At 44.7% G+C, this 18,138-nt stretch overlaps 1 protein-coding gene across 6 annotated transcripts in view; it reads right to left on the minus strand.

The window, feature by feature from the left end:
* slc26a6.1 (solute carrier family 26 member 6, tandem duplicate 1) overlaps positions 1 to 6,598 on the minus strand; it is a 30,200-nt gene extending 23,602 nt beyond the window's left edge. For 5 of the 6 annotated variants that reach the window (XR_013844555.1, XR_013844556.1, XM_080015658.1 and 2 more), the window contains exons 1-6: positions 6,494 to 6,598; positions 3,379 to 3,507; positions 2,444 to 2,862; positions 1,567 to 1,706; positions 1,301 to 1,411; positions 621 to 772 (exon numbers count right to left, since the gene is read on the minus strand). Coding sequence is in view for 4 of the 6 variants with exons in the window: in XM_080015658.1 (XP_079871784.1) it covers positions 621 to 772; positions 1,301 to 1,411; positions 1,567 to 1,706; positions 2,444 to 2,631 (591 nt within the window). In the remaining 2 variants the exon portion in view is untranslated. The remainder of the gene's footprint in view (positions 1 to 620; positions 773 to 1,300; positions 1,412 to 1,566; positions 1,707 to 2,443; positions 2,863 to 3,378; positions 3,508 to 6,493) is intronic. The other variant, XM_080015657.1, reaches the window with a different exon arrangement.
* Between the last annotated feature and the right edge of the window lie 11,540 nt (positions 6,599 to 18,138).

An 18,138-nucleotide genomic window follows, 5' to 3' on the forward strand; every position in this document is an offset into this window, starting at 1 on the left:
TTTGTAGTTTACCAAAGTCGTACTAAAACATGTTGACAGAGCGCCGTGTACCACACATAATCGCTTCGAGGTCAGTAAGCACAACCAGAATTAATCCATATATAAGGCCCTCCGGATTATAAGGCGCACTGTCGTTTTTTGAGAAAATGAAAGGCTTTTAAGTGCGCCTTATAGTCCAGAAAATACGGTATTTGTCACATACATACACATACGGTCATACATATATGCAGTGAAATGTCCTGACACCTGATGATTACGCACAATAAACTCTATAAGCTCTAAAAATACTAAAAATACTAAAATGTGCGTAATTGACAGGAGGCGCTCACGCAGGCTGCCGCAAGGGGCAGCGCCACAATCGCTATTCTAGGTTCTATAATTATATAATAGTATTATTGTCTGTGTTGTATACCATTATTACTGTCATTGATAATTGTTCTGTATGTGTGTGTTCTACCCGTATGACGCCACTGGGGAAGTTTGTATGTGTGTCTGTGTGTGTGTGTGCGTGTGTGTGTGTGTGTCTGTGTGTGTGTGTGTGTGTGTATGTGTGGTCTACCTGTATAAGGCCACTGGGAAGTAAGTTTGTACGTATGTGTGTGTGTGTGTGTGTGCGCTACCTGTATGAGGCCGCACAGGAAGGTGAGCTGCACCGCTACGTCCACCTTGGCTGCTTCCAGGTCACTCATGCTGTCCTCACCAGGGTTGCCAGGCAACGGCTCCACGGTGGCCGTCACCGACCCGATCATGATGGCCAGGACGGCAAAAGTGCCTGGAAGAAGATGCACACACAAATTACAAGAATCACATTGCTGTTTAAATTTATTTACACATTTATTTATATTATATTATGTTATATTATATATTATATTTTATGGCAATCGTCTGTCGTGAAACGCACCAAACCTCACCATTACAAATTCCTAGTATAATATATGTAAATGCACCTCACGGAATAAACAGATTCTGAAATAAAATGGGAATACTGAAACGGCAACGTGCACAACTCATTAAAAAAAAGTAACTTTTGCAATGGCCCTTTAAAGTTGTGCGACAGAAAAAAAAAATGTATGAAAATATTTTCTTTCGTTTTTTTTATGAAGGGATACAATACTGTACAAGGAAAGTTAAACAGTATCGGGGAGGAAGAAAATATGTATAAAATAAATGGAACCTATATTAAACTCCTTCCAGCAAAGACAGCGTGAAGGAGTTCATACGGTGAGAATCAGAGACAAGATGTTGTGGATAAAGAAACATTGACATATTGATGATGATGATGGTGATGATGATGGTTTACCGATGGAGAGGTGTCTGGATGTGCCGAAGATGCAGTATATGAGCAGGGGATAGAGGGACGTGTAGAGTCCAAAGACGGGAGGAACCCCCACCAGCATGGCATTGGCCATACCTGACGGAGAGAGAGGAGGAAGAGGAGGAGGAGAGGATGAAGGTGGGTGAAGGTGGGAATATCGCTGCTGACGTCAGTGGGTTCGGATGCTTCAAAATGTAGCTGTGTGACAGATGATTGCATGGGAATACTTATAATCTTTATCTATCTCTCACCCTGTGGGAGGTGCATGATCCCCACGCTGATGCCAGAGACCACATCTCCAACAGCGTTCTCTCTGAGCGAGTAGCGAGGCAGCCATGACAGGACAGGAAGACATCCCAGCATGCAACTCTTCGCCCTGGCACCAGAACACCTGAGGGACACACACACACATACACACAATATAGACCCCAAAAATTTAGTGGTCTGGGGATTATGGGAGGCAGTGAGCGGTGAGTCTCTAACTTAAAAATGGCCTAAAAGTGCCGAATAACAGATCTGTTAAATAAAGCAACCATGAAAATATCTTTGTTATATTATGGTATATACATCATTTGTTACCTATTCTATCTTATTCTGTTTCATATTCTGACATTAACTCAAATTGAATTGATTATTTAAGCATTTTGATTTTCAAATTGATTTGCCTGCCAGATTTAACAATATATTATAAACAAGAGGCGGGCTGCACTAAATTGTCTCGCAGGCCTGATGTGGGGCCTGGGCCTATGGTTTGACACCCCTGATTTGAATAAACTATTAATATAAACTAAAATAACTATTATTGGAGGCAGATGATCCGCTATGGCGACCCCTAACGGGAGCAGCCAAAGGTAGAAGAAGAAGAAGAAGAAGAAGAAGAAGAAGAAGAAGACTACAGTATAATAAACAGTATATATTATTACAGTATTACAGAATGCATAATATCCCCAATACCAAAAGGCAAATGAATGTCCATATGCATGTACTCAAGTTGCATACTATGAACACACACACACACACACACACACACACACACACACACACACACACACACACACACACACACACACACACACACACACACACACACACACACACACACACAACAAGGCCTTCATTGTCACTCACCAGCATTGTGCCCTCAACCACTCCAGAAGGGAGGAGGACTTGTTTTCTAGGCGCCGCCCAAGGACCTGCAGCCGCTCCTCGTCCAAGGGGAGGGGGTGGTGAGGATGGAGAGGATCCCCACTCGGTGGAACTCCGTCCATCTGGAGCCCACGGCCAAACTCACAACAACACACTGAACTTTCACCCATTTCGAGCCATTAGTTCGTGGAACGCCAGCTGCGTTCAAAGCGCTGGGTGAGTGTGAGTGTGAGGTGTGTGTATGTGAGAGTGTGTGTGTGTGTGTGTGTGTGTGGTGTGCGGCTCTGCTTCACGGCGTTCCAAACGTGTCAGTGAAGGATCATGTGCACGGTACCTCTGGTGGAACCAGGGCAGGGAACGGCAGGAGGCTAAATCTGGACACATGGGCGCTGAGAGTTTGCCTGTAGGAAAGTGCGCGCGCACACACACACACACACACACACACACACACACACACACACACACACACACACACACACACACACACACACACACACACACACACACACACACACACACACACACACACACACACGTGATTGAGAGATGATGGAGTGTGGCCTTGAGCTGTGCACATTGTACAGTGTTTCCCACAATCCCTCCCTCTCCACCTCTGAAAGCCTCCGGCTCTCCATTCAGTCTCAGCCCAATGTGGAGCAAGAGAGAGAGAGAGAGAGCGAGAGCGAGAGCGAGAGAGAGAGAGAGAGAGAGAGAGAGAGAGAGATAAAACAAACAAGAGAGAGAGAAACGCAGGATCTGCAGTGAGCAAAGCCATGATGTCATCACTGCCGGACCAATAGAAACAAGCAGTGAAGCAAACAGGAAGTATTTGTTCAACATGGTTCCCTCGACAAAAAGCGATTGTTCCCTTGGATTATGTAGAAAATAACTGCGTGGCAAACAGAAGTTTATCATACTTCAGCAAGATCTTCTCTTCTCCTCCTTCGGGCTGCTCCCGTTAGGGGTCGCCACAGCGGATCATCTGCCTCCAATAACTTCTGTTCTGTGCATCTTCCTCCCTTACACCAACTGCCTGCATGTCCTCCCTTCAAGATTCAAGAGGTTTATTCGTCACATACATATACATACTTTCATACATATATGCAGTGAAATGTCAATGCAACACACCCAGTGATTACACACAATATGTTCTAGACTGAACATAATGGCTACCTTAAAATTTCTCCTTGACCAACTAACTGATTCCTAAAACGTAATAAAGTAAGTAAGAAAAAAAAAAACAATAATAAAAAAATATAAAATATATAGAATAAAATACAATAAGAACTCAAAGGTAATGCAGCATGGGGGTACAAAATAGGAATAAAGGGAATAGGCTTGTATATGGGATAGGCTATTTATGTATATACAGATATGTGCATTAAAGTGGCATGTGAATAAAGTGAGGTAGTATTTGTGAGATATACAGCACAGTATACAACAGTACTGTGCAGCAATACGGTAACACCGAAAAGAACAGTAATATAACACAGTATGCAGTAACCCAGAACAGTGATACAGTATGTGGTACAGTATGCTACATCCAGTACAGTATGTAAGGTAAGGTATGTAAAGTAAGGTAGTGGAACCTACGTATGTGTGTGACTCAGTGAGGACCCCTGGTGAGGTCAGCATTGACAGTACTTATGTCTTGATGTAGAAACTCCGTCTCAGTCTCTCTGTTCTCGATGTGTGACTGCGGAGGCGCTTGCCTGACCGCAGCAGCTGGAACAGTCCGTTGTTGTGGTGGTGAGGATCCTTCATGATGCTGCAGCTCTGCTACTACACCTCCTGGGGTATAAGTCCTGCGGGGAGGGGAGGGTAGTTCCAGTGGTACGTTCAGCTGAACGCACCACCTTCTGCAGGGCCCGCCTGTCCTGAGCAGTACAGTTCCCAAAGCAGGCAGTGATGTTGCCTGTCAGGATGCTCTCCACTGCTCCACAGTAAAAGGACTTGAGGATCCTCACCAAGACCTGGAATTTCCTCAGCTGCCTGAGGTGGTAAAGACCCTGCCTCGCCTTTCTCACCAGAGAAAGTCTCTTTGTAAAGTCCATGTTAAGTCCTCTGTGATGTGGACTCCAAGGTACTTGAAGCTGCTCACCCTGTCGACAGAAGTCCCATTATCACCAAAGGTGCGTGCGTCCTCGGTTGTAATCCACGCCCTAAGTCCACAAACAGCTCCTTAGTTTTGCTGATGTTCAGGAGGAGGCTGTTGTCCTCCTTGTGATAGGCCTTCTCATCGCTGTTGGTGATCAGGCCCACCACCACAACGGTGTCGTCAGCAAACTTGATGATGGTGTTGGAGCTGGACCTGGCCACAGTCATGTGTGTACAGGAAGCACAGTAGGGGGCTGAGGACGCAGCCCTGGGGGGATCCTGTGTTCAGAGTGAGGGAGCTGGACATGTGCTTCCCCACCCTAACCACCTTGGGCTTGGCTGTGAGGAAGTCCAGGATCCAGGCACACAGCGGAGTATTCAGTCCGAGCTCCTTCAGCTTGACAGCCAGTCTGGTGGGGACTATGGTATTGAAAGCTGAACTGTAATAGATGAACAGCAATCTTACATAGGTCTCCTTCTGGCCATCAAGGTGGGTGGGCTTGGTGTGCAGTACCTGGGAAACTGCGTCATCGGTGGATCTGTTCTGCTGGTTCTCCTCCATAAAGCTTCTCTTTGGCTTCCTCTTTTCCACAGACCGAATTTCAGGCATCGAACCAAAAACCCATTCAAAAAACCCATTGACTTCGACAAGAGGGAACTGGAATTGCAGAAATGCAAACTCCCTTCTCACTTTTTGTTACAATTTTAATGATACCGATTATTTTTAAATGGGTATGTGATTTTTTTTATTTTTTTTAATAATTTGATTAATATAATGTTTAGGTTTTTTTTTTGTCATTTTTAGGGGAAAAAAAGATCACTACATTTAAAGGCAAATCACATGACACATACCGGCCATTCCATAACGAATCGATTACAAAAGCAAATATGAGCACAATTAAATAAAAATGTTTGTAAGTGTAATAAGTGTGAAAAAAAGTCCAGTATTTTACAGAAACACAACAATGAAATAATAATAAAATAAATAAATTATCACATAAATATGAGTAAAATCAATTATAAGACCGACAACATGAAACCATCCAAACAGAAAGCTCTTTGCATTTTAATAACTTCATTTTGATTTCCAGGCAACGTTTCCTTTCTCACATTGAGTTTCATGTGGAGGCGTGGCTGGTTTCCACGGTCACGTGGCGCAGGTGGTTTATTGGCACTAACATAAAAAAGTACTGATGACGGTTGGAACGTTTTGTAGTTATTTATAGCATTTTATTATCAATACTTTTCATAAACAATATTCCTGTTGTACAAGTAAAGACCAGTCCAAATGTCGTTCCAGCCTAAAGCACGCATGCGTGCGCTACCCTGAGCGCAGCGCACACCGCGTCATACTTGAATTCCGATACGGCAATGGCGCCGCCATTTTGTCACGGTGTCTGACCGTAAGCGCTGCATACTGCTACAGGACAACGTTGCGCTTTATTAAACCGAATGACCAAATTGGCAATGACATACAGTATAACTGTACACGTGTAAAATTGTATACACAGATTGATTAAAAATCCCAACGACGGAATTTCCAAGAAATACAACTGAAATCGTTTTTCCCACCAGTGCTTCTGTGGCACCAACACCGCACCAGGATGGCGGTGGTATTGACGCGTCCGGTTAAGCCGCTTAGATAAGATGATCTACATCCGTAGTTAATGCAATTAAACACACACACACACACACACACACACACACACACACACACACACACACACACACACACACACACACACACACACACACATTACACACACACCGATTACACTGGGACACCTATTACCATAGTTATGTCGTCATTATAAGCAATAAGAGCAACTCTCATGATGACAATGTTAGATAAGAGCCACTGTGCATCTACTGAAGCCACAGCCTGTACGGTATTTAAATCACCGCAGGTAACATATGAAGGTTATGTTGAAATACTTAGGTTGCGCTTCCTCGTCAGTGTCTCTCCCTCTCAGCGCTTCTCGTCTTTCCACTTCAGTGATTTGTCTGCACTTCTTCTCATGTGCGTCTGTTCGGATTTGTGGTTTTCCAGTTACTGTTGTGACTTCTGATTGGTTGGAACTGGAAACATGTGGGGAAGACGGGGTTAGTACGAGCATTTGGATTGGTAAGATCTGATCACACTTTACTTATTTATATATTTGGGACCGATCAACACGCTCTAAACATTTAATGACAGCAGAATTATCGCAGCTATTTCGATTCTGTACTATCTTTTGAACACACACACACACACACACATATATACATACATATATATATATATATATATATATATATATACATATATACATATATATATATATACATATATATATATATATATACACACACAAACACACACACAAACACACACACACACACACACACACACACACCGAGCAGCCACAACATTAAAACCAGTGACAGGTGAAGTGAACATAACATGGTCATCTGGTTCCAATGGCACATGTCGAGGAGTGGGATATATATATACAGTATATACTGTTATATGTTATTATTATATATATAAATATATAGTGTTGTATATTATTATATATATAGTGTTATATATTGTTATTTTATATAGTGTTGTATATTATTTATATATATATATATATATAGTGTTATATATTATTATGATAATATATAGTGTTATATATTATTTATATATATATAGTGTTATATATTTTTATTATTATATATAGTGTTATATATTATTATTATATATAGTGTTATATATTATTTTAATATATATAGTGTCATATATTATTATTATATATATAGTGTTATATATGATATATACAGCATATGAGGCAGCAGGTGAAGAGTGAGTTGTTGAAGTTGATGTGTTGAAGCAGCGTAAGGATCTGAGCCACTTTGACAAGGAGCACATTGTGATGCTGGATGACTGGGTCAGAGCATCTCCACAAGCACAGGTCTTGTGGCTGTTCCCGCTGTGCAGTGGGGTTACTACCTACCAAAAGTGTCCAAGGAAGGACGACCTGTTGGGTGGTAAGCTGAGTGGACCCAGGTGCAGAGAATGAGGCAGAGGCAGAGATGAGGTGGCAAAATAAAGGTTTACTTGTAACAAGCACACAACGAAAAAAAAATGGACAAAAGACAAGTAAGAAGTCTGTGGGCTTGGAAACGAGAGCTTTGTCAGGAGTCTAGAAAAACTCAAGGCTGAGCACGGAAGGACACAAAAGGCAGGGTATAAATAGGAAAGAAAAAACAGGACACAGGTGAAACATATGACATAATGAGGCTGGGTAATCAGAAACAGAAACAGGTGAAACAAAGCAACATTGATGAGGCAGTACTGGCGGCATCTAGTGGCCGATGCCGGAAGGACCCGGGCGAACCTTGACAGGACCCCCTCGTCCAGGAACGACTCCCGCAATCCCCCAGGAAGTGCCGGGTGGCGACGGCGGAAATCCCAGACCAGGGAGGGGTCCAGGACATCCCGAGCCGGAAGCCAGGAGCGCTCCTCCGGACCGTAACCCTCCCAGTCCACCAGATATTGCAGGGCCCCGCGGACCCGGCGGGAGTCCAGGAGCCGGTGGACCGTGTAGGCAGGCCGACCGTCAATGATGCGATGTGCGGGAGGAGGTCGTGATGGGCACCAAGGTGCTGGTGACCACCGGTCGGAGACGAGACACATGGAAGGTGGGGTTTATCCTCATGGACCGGGGGAGCAGAAGACGATATGCAACAGGATTGCCCTGCCTCACGACCTTGAAGGGCCCAACATACCGTGGCGCGAGCTTGTGTGACTCCACCCGCAATGGAAGGTCCCTGGTGGACAGCCAGAGCCTCTGGCCCAGGCGGAGCATAGGTGCTGGTCTGCGCCGTCAGTTAGCCTGGATCAGTTGCTGCCGGGATGCCCTCAGCAGCGCCTGACGAGCCCTCTGCCAGGTCTGTTGGCACCGCTGGACGAACCCCTGGGCTGACGGCACTCCCACCTCCGCCTCCTGCTCCTGAAACAGAGGAGGTACGTACCCGTACTGGCACTCAAACAGGGACATGCCGGTGGAAGACCAGCGCAGAGTGTTGTGAGCGTATTCCGCCCACACTAGACAGTCGCTCCAGGAGGCAGGGTTGGAGGACACGAGGCACCTCAGGGTGGTCTCCAGGTCCTGGTTGACCCGCTCCGTCTGGCCGTTGGATTGGGGGTGGAAACCGGAGGACAGGCTGACGGAGGCGCCGAGGATCTGGTGGAACGCCTTCCAGAACCGGGAGGCAAACTGTGGACACGGTCCGACACGACATCCATGGGCAGGGGTTCTTGTTCTTGTTCTGGGTGCAGACGATGCAGGCAGCGACGAAGGACCGGACATGCTGCTCCATGGTAGGCCACCAGAAACACTTGCGGAGGAACTCGAGGGTCCTGGAGATCCCCGGGTGGCCAGTGAGGCGGGATGAATGCCCCCATTGCAGGACTTGTGACCGGACAGCCTTCGGGAGAAACAGGTGACCCGGGGAGGCTGTTGCCGGGATCCGCCTCCCTCCTTTGGGCCTGCCGGACCTGCGTCTCGATTCCCCAGCGGACTGGAGCCAAGATGCGGGAGCTCTGGAGAATGGGCTTGGGGAGTTCAACCAGCTCAGGAGGGTCGAACTGTCTGGAGAGAGCGTCGGGCTTGAGGTTCTTGGACCCGGGACGATATAACAGGATGGTGTTGAAACGATTGAAAAAGAGGGCCCATCGGGCTTGACGGGAGTTGAGGCGTTTGGCGTCCTGAATGTATGTCAGGTTCTTGTGGTCGGTCCAGACGATAAATGGGTGTTGGGTCCCCTCCAGCCAGTGCCGCCACTCCTCTAGTGCCAGTTTGACTGCCAGTAGCTCTCGGTTCCCTATGTCATAGTTCCGCTCCGCTGGGGTGAGGCGACGGGAGAAGAAGGCACATGGATGGAGCTTTTTGTCGTGAGTCCTTTGGGACAGAACTGCTCCCACTCCCACATCGGAAGCAACCACCTCCCCAACGAAGGGTAGGGTAGGCTCTGGTGTGGTCAGACAGGGGCAGTGGTGAATCGTGTTTTGAGAGCTCTGAACGCCCCATCAGCCTCAGCATTCCAGGCGAAGCGGGCTGTGGATGTCCTAGTGAGGGTGGTGAGAGGAGCAGCCACAGTACTAAAACTCCGAATGAATAGTCTGTAAAAGTTGGCAAAACCGAGGAAGCGCTGCACCTGTTTGACTGAGGTGGGTGGTGTCCAGTCACGGACGGCTTTGGTCTTGGCAGGATCCATCCGGACGTGACCCTCGGTGATGACAAACCCCAGGAACTGAACGGTGGTGGCGTGGAACTCACTCTAGTCCAGTTTCACATAGAGGCCATTGGCGAGCAGACGGTGAAGGACCTGTCTCGCATGCTGTATGTGTTCGGGAAGGGTCTTGGAGAAGATGAGGATGTCATCGATGTAGACGAACACGGAGCGGTTGAGAAACTCACAGAGGACGTTGTTTACAAAGGCTTGGAAGACAGCGGGAGTATTGGCCAATCCAAAAGGCATGACCAGGTATTCATAATGGCCGTTGGGTGTGTTGAAGGCGATCTTCCACTCATCCCCCTCGTGGACACGGGCGAGATTGTATGCGTTTCGAAAATCGAGTTTGGTGAAGATGGTGGCGCCTTGCAGTTGCTTGAAAGATGTGGACATGAGAGGAAGGGGGTAGCGAGTCTTGACCGTGATCTTGTTAAGGCCACGGTAATCAATGCAGGGACGCAGGCCACCATCTTTCTTACCCACGAAGAAAAAGCCTGCGCCCACCGGGGAGGTGGAAGGGGGGATGAAACCTGAGGTGAGCGCCTCCCGGGTGTACTCCTCCATGGCTGTAGTCTCAGGGGCAGAGAGAGAGAAGAGACGTCCTCGAGGAGGGCAGGTGCCAGGCAGAAGGTCAATGGCGCAGTCATACGGCCGATGGGGAGGAAGAGTGGTGGCTCGTCCCTTGCTGAAGACCTCCTTCAGCTCGGCATACTCGTGGGGCACTCGTGATGTTGATCTCCTCAGGCGAGGGAGGCAGTCAGCAGGACCCCGGTCGCCTCGAGCTCGGGAGAAAAAGTTGGCCTCATCAGAGTTCTCCCTACCCTGGACGAGAGTTGGCTTTTCCCGAGAGCTCCGGGCAGGAAGACCGGAAATGACCCGGGATCCCACAGTACAAGCAGCAGCACCCCCTCATCAGCCTGTCACGTTCAGACCGAGAGAGCCGTGTGCTGCCTATTTGCATAGGCTCCTCCATCGATGCTGGAGACGGGCTCGGGACAGCTCAGAGATGCTCGGGAGATGTCGTCCCCAGGACTGCTCTGCGCGCTGTTAGTGGCGAAGCGGAAGAACGGCATTCCCTTTGTCTCTCCCGAAGGCGGTTGTCCACCCGAATAGCTGTTTCGATGAGCGTGTCCAGGTCATCCTGCGCCTCCCGGGATGCCAGCTCGTCCTTGACACCATCAATGAGACCATCCTGGAAGGACGCGATGAGTGCCTCGCTGTTCCATCCAGATGCCACTGCGAGGGTGCGGAATGTGATGGCGTAATCCGCTATGCTCTGTACCTCCTGGCGGAGCCGGAGTAGCCGTGTTGACGCCTCCCTCCCACTGACTCAAAAAACAAAACAAAAACTCGGTGCATCTCTTCGGCAAAAGCCTGGTAGCTGGAGCAGGCCGGGGTTTGCTGGTTCCAGATGGCTGTGGCCCAGGAGAGTGCTTTGCCTGTGTGTAGTGTGACAATGTATGAGTGAGTGGACCCAGGTGCAGAGAACGAGGCAGAGGCAGAGATGAGGTGGCAAAAATAAAGGTTTACTTGTAACAAGCACGCAACAAAAAAATTGGACGAAAGACAAGTAAGAAGTTTTTGGGCTTGGAAACGAGAGTCTAGAAAAACTCAAGGCTGAGCACGGAAGGACACAAAAGGCAGGGTATAAATAGGAAAGACAAAACAAGACACAGGTGAAACATATGACATAATGAGGCTGGGTAATCAGAAACAGAAACAGGTGAAACAAAGCAACATTGATGAGGCAGTACTGGAGGCATCTAGTGGCCGATGCCGGAAGGACCCGGGCGAACCCTGACACGACCGGTGAACCGGTGACAGGGTCATGGGGCCTAAGGCTCATTGATGCACGTGGGGAGCCAAGTCTAGTCTGTCTGGTTCGATGCCACAGAAGAACTACTGTAGCACAGTGTTGAAACAGTGAATGGTACTATGATAGAAAGGTGTAGAACACACAGTGCATGGCTGCTTGCTGCATATGGGAGCTCACAGTGTCCATGCTGACCCCTGTCCACCCCTGAAAGCACCTACAATGGAAACGTGAGCTTTGGTGTCGTTTAGAGTCTGGTGGAGTCCATGCCTCCACGTCACAGCTGTTTTGGGGACACGGGGGGGAGCTACACAATATTAGTGGTTATTAGTGGTGTTGTGGCTGATCAGTGCATGTGTGTGTCTGTGTGTGTTTATACTGTATACACACACCCACTATAATAATAAAAAAGCATTATAATACGGTTAAATGCAACATGTATGACTTGATTTAACTTCATTAATTTCACAATAGTGATTGTCTCTGTTCCCTTTTTCATTAGGGCCTATATTAAAATATAATATGTATTGAAATATAATTTGTATTGAACTGGAAAGGTCACTCAGGTTAGAAGATGGTTAAGTTGAGGTATAAGGCAAGCGAGAGTTAAGTTTAGGCGTAAGGTTAGCAGCAGCAACGACAACACCAGTTAAGGTATAAGGTTAGCGGCACCAACAACAGCACCAGCAGCAGCAACGACAACTCAGCACTGTCAATACCAGCAGCAGACAACAGCAGCAACAAAAACAGCAACAGCAACAGTGCACAAGCAAAGACGTCACCAGGACCGGAAGAGGTAGCTTAGAATTAAAAGGAAACCTCCCGTTTCCACAGACCAATTCCACTTCAGAATGATTCGTATTAAATGAATCATTTAATTTTTTCATCTTCATCAATTTCATTTTTCATCATCGTATTAATGTATTTTAATGTATTCATTAATTCATTATTGAATGACTGAATGAATGAAATCTTGTTCACCTGATCTGCAGCTCATGTTTCATTTGCTCTGCAGAATACGTCCGGCCACCCTCCCGTTCAAACACACTTCCACCAATCACAACTGTTTATCTAATATGGGGCGGAGTTGATAAGATGACGATGCAGAGGAGAGCGGTTGACACACCTTACCAAGATGGCTCCCACTGACGCGGAACAGTCTGTTGAATCTGTTATGGTGACAGTAGTAAACCAACTGGACATTTATTTTAAATGAAAAGCTTTTGTTGATAAGATTGAAGAGGTTTATTTGTCACATACATATACATACTTTCATACACAGTTATGCAGTGAAATGCCTTAATATATGCTGCTGATAATAAAGATGGGTTTGCTGAACTTCTACAGGATTTGGTTAAAGATTAATTTACCACCTCACTCGCTCAGTGCTGCGTCACACATTTTGTTGCTCTGATTGGTTGTAGGTCTATCCAACACTGTGATTGGTTGTAGGTCTATCCAACACTGTGATTGGTTGTAGGTCTATCCAACTCTCTGATTGGTTGTAGGTCTATCCAACGCTGTTATTGGTTGTAGGTCTATCCAACTCTCTGATTGGTTGTAGGTCTATCCAACGCCGTGATTGGTTGTAGGTCTATCCAACTCTCTGATTGGTTGTAGGTCTATCCAACACTGTGATTGGTTGTAGGTCTATCCAACTCTCTGATTGGTTGTAGGTCCATCCAATGCTCTGATTGGTTGTAGGTCTAGTCCATCCTCTGATTAATTGTAGGTCTATCCAACACTGTGATTGGTTGTAGGTCTATCCAACGCTGTGATTGGTTGTAGGTCTATCCAATGCTCTGATTGGTTGTAGGTCTATCCAACACTGTGATTGGTTGTAGGTCTATTCAACGCTGTGATTGGATGTAGGTCTATCCAACACTGTGATTGGTTGTAGGTCTATCCAATGCTGTGATTGGTTGTAGGTCTATCAAACTCTCTGATTGGTTGTAGGTCTATCCAACGCTCTGATTGGTTGTAGGTCTAGTCAATCCTCTGATTGGCTGTAGGTCTATCCAACACTGTGATTGGTTGTAGGTCTATCGAACGCTCTGATTGGTTGTAGTTCTATCGAACGCTCTGATTGGTTGTGGGTCCATCCAACGCTCTGATTGGTTGTAGGTCTATCCAACACTGTGATTGGTTGTAGGTCTATCCTCGCTCTGATTGGTTGTAGTTCTATCCAACGGTCTGATTGGTTGTAGGTCTATCCAACGCTCTGATTGGTTGTAGATCTATTCAATTGCATCAAGAGCAGTGGCATAACTATTGGCAGTGCAACCAGTGCAGCTGCATGGGGCCCAGTAGCTGCTAGGGGCCCATCCCATCAGCGCACCAGCGATTGGGTGGTTGCCAACTCTGCTGTGCGTTCCTCCAAAATAAGTGTTCTTTTTATTTTAGATCTAGGCTATTTTAATTGACTCTGTTCCTCATTGAATGAAACAGAAGAAGCACTGTGCGTAGCGGACCGTGCGTAATGGATACTCCAAAAAACGATTTGCACCAGGGCCGACATTTTGGTGTGCATCCATTGGTAACGCCCCTTGGAAATTGAAAATAAACGGAGAGATTCCAGACTAATACGCATTTGCGAATTGGTCTGGCAATGCCAGGCTACCGGAGTGCCGCTTTTATTTTGAAATCAGTTCTTACACCCTCTTACCTAATGCCTAGTACATACACATACCGTAAAACAACGTGGGGACTAGTTTGACCGTGTTTTTCCAAGTGGAGACCGGCTTGACCGTGGTGATAAAGAGGACACCACTAGTTTACAATGGAAACACATGGATTTATTTTACAGGGAAAATTCACCATAATAAATACATTCTCTGGGCAGAAACATAGAAAGTACCAGAGTACTTACCTCCAGTACTTACCTGTGAGGTAAGTACTGGTGGTAAGTTATGGTAAGTTTCAATTAGAATGGTTTAAATGTATATTTACTACAACACAGACAATTATACTATTATATAATTATAGAACCCAGAATCGCGATTGTGGCACCGTCCCTTGCAGTCGCCTGCGTGAGCGGCTCCTGTCGATTACGCACATTTAAGTATTTTTTGAACTTATTGTGCATAATTACCGGGTGTCATGACATTTTACTGCATATATGTATGACCGTATGTATATGTGACAAATAACCTCTTGAATCTTGAATTTTTAAATAACAGTTAAATCCATCATATTATTGCAAATGTATGGATGGCTCTCAACACCCCAACATTTTTTCCCCCAGTTATATTTCCTTCATTTTGATCACCTCTCCATGTGAGGGTAAATGCAGTTATGTATTTAAAATGTTCTTGTCTTGTTTAATTTATTTGACTACAAATTTAGTTTAACTTATTAAAAAAAACAAAAAACACAAAAAAAAATCTGTTTCTTCTCGAAGGGATGATAGAAGTTCAACTACACCCACCGAAAGAGTGGGGAAAGGTGTTCCGTAACTGCTAAATTAATGTATTGTTTTTAAGAAAAGCAACCAAATTGTAGCTGAATTTGGGCATTAAAGAAAAATTATATATAAGAAAAGTAACGATTTTCTGGAAGGTGAAGTCCGCAGCATACAAAAATCCATGTTTTTGAAAATTGGTTGTTGACTTTTCAAAATTAACTTCAACTTCTTCAAGTTCAACTTCAAGAGAATATTTGTCACATACATATACATACAGTCATACATATATGCAGTGAAATGTCATGACACCCGGTGATTACGCACAATAAGCTCTAAAAATACTAAAATGTGCATAATCGATTAAAGCACCTTTTCTTAACCCACTGCACACACATAAGTAATCATGGTCAATCACATGCGAGGGACGGAGGGTTTGCGGGTTCAGTCCAACCGATCACAGCGTCAGCTATAGAACCATGAGGTCCATCCATAGGCTTATTAATCAGGTGATTGATTGAAAAGAAAACCTTTGGCATATGAGTTTCCACCCCCACAGTCAAGACATTTCTCAGAGAGAGGACATTTCTCAGGAAGAGAATATTAACATTTCCATTGCCAGCCAGCAAACTGGTACTGTGGGAGCCAACACATGGGCACCGGTCACGAGGATGTCCCACTTTAACATATGTGGATGTACTCAAGAATGATGCGGGAGCACAAAGCACCAACGAGCTGGCCAGATGTATGGAGAACCGGGAAGACTGGAAACAACGATGGAAGGCTCGTCTGAGGACGACCTAGAGAACATTATAACAATAGAAACATCACGCTCTGCTCACAGCTCGGGCCTTGTCAGACCCTGATTGGTTCTTTAACATTAAAAATGACAAGACCATTCTAGACTTGTCCACCATAATGAATGAATGAAAATTATTATACAAGTAGAATGTCATAAAGAATGAAATTCAGTCATCAGATCGGTTAATTAAAGGGATGAGAAAAATGAAAGTGCAGAATTATGTGTTCTTAAAAAAAATGAGCAGTGATATCTGCGTCTGAATCTAAGGCTGGACAGTTTAAAAGTCAAAAACCAAAACAGTACTAGAAATAAAAAGCACCTCACGTTATACAAAGTGTTTATCGAAATAAAACCAGGCAATGTAAAATACCATGACGTTTGATTTATTCATAATAGTGATTTATGTATTTGTCAGTAATATTTGTGTTTATGTCAGAACTGTATTTATTTTCAGTAGCTTTTATTTGATATTTTATATATAGTTATATTATCTTGTATAACTATAGTTTTTATATTATTTATTCTCAGTACTGTATTTATTTATTCTCAGTAGATTGAGATTAGTTGACTAGTCTTACCAACTAGCTGCCCAGTATAAACCGTAGTCCAGCGGTTTCCAACCTTTTTGGACTCATGGCCCACTTGAAAATCTCAAAGTGTTAGCGGCCACATCTGACCAGAAATAATTCAGGAGCCAAACAGCGCGTTCTCAGGGGACGACTATTTTAACAATCATATGCATTTGTATACAAACAGTGCAGTAGTGGTAAAACAAAAGAAGAGCTGGGTTAAAAATAACCTTATATGTATGGAACTTTCGTGTAACGTTGGTAACGTAAAACAAACAATTACAGGAGCACATGAAGATAAAGCCCCATGATGAGAAGCTGATGTTGCATGGCAGACACCACCTGCTTGATGTCTGGTTTAAGGGAGGACGGTCTGAAGAGAAGTTCTGGATCAACATTCACTTTATTCCTGGATTTCGTCTTCAATGCCTCAAGCACTGAAAAGCCAGTCTCACAGAGACACGTCGTGGGGGAAGGCATCAGAAACCACACAGCTCTGTTGGACAGATCGGAATCTGAGTTCTCTGGGCTCATACAAGACGTTTCCATGACTTCTTCTTGCCCTGATGCTCCTTGAGTTTATGATGGAAACATTCAAGCGTCTTGGATGATGTCCTGTTTTGTGTGGCGGTGATGGCGCAGTTTACATTACTTTAGAGTTTCCTTTGACAAAATCTCGGAACACACCACACACGGTGGTCACGGTTCGTCTTCCGTGCCTGTCCAAAAAAATCAGATGATAAATATTCAGTGCTATACTTTCTCTGAACCTTTCTTTTTTATTTGACAGGCGGGACGGGACGCCTGTCCCCCTTTCCTTTTCAGTGCCTGATGCTGCCAACCATCCATTTTGATTATCATCGCAAGTTCAAAAATATACAGGTGCACGTCGATCGTGGTCCGGCTTGGACTTAGTACGTAACCCTATCCCGGTCATGATGCATTTTTGAAGGTTTTAAAGAAAAAAAAACATGAAATGATTGTTTTTAAATTACATTTAAAAACGTTTTTGTAATTAATAATTCTTCTCTATGTGTTTTGCCCATGATTGGCGGCCTACTTGCAATACCCTCACCCATAGTTTAGGAATCGCTGCCCTAGCCGCTGCTGTTGGCAGACATATTTTTTGTCATTGTCACCAGATTTACAATAATTATTGTATTAGTAAAATATTTTTTTAAATATGTATTTACATTTACATCTTTATTCAGCTATGTTCTCCTAATTAATTACATTTACAAAATACAATTGCCCATATTTCTGGGGTTTCGGTGTAGCCAGCCGATATCCGAGGCCAACACTTCCTCTTCTGTGCTCCTGTTGTTTACAATCTGATTGGCAACTTGAGACGCAAGAATGGAGTTGAGAGACGACATCTACGACGGGACTGTTCCACAAGTAGTAAATAGTAAATAGAAAAAGCGAACAAAAGATAAATCGTTGTTAGGTTCCGTGGTTGCCTAGAACTCTTCTCTGCACCTTTCTTACATAAGGTAAGGTATAAGGCAAGGTTAGGTATAGGTAAAAGACAATGAGTCGACTATTATTATGAAAAACTTGGCAACTAGTAAAAATCGTAGTCGTGAAACCCCTAATTCTTTAAAAAATATATATTTTTTTATTATATTATAGTTCTATATTGTATTATAGATTTTATTTTCAGTATTGTATTTATTCAGTACTGTATTTACTGTTGTTCTTATTTACTTTCAGTACTGTATTTATTCAGTTTAG

Source organism: Zeus faber (genome assembly GCF_960531495.2).
Source record: "Zeus faber genome assembly, chromosome: 15".
Taxonomy (NCBI): domain Eukaryota; kingdom Metazoa; phylum Chordata; class Actinopteri; order Zeiformes; family Zeidae; genus Zeus; species Zeus faber.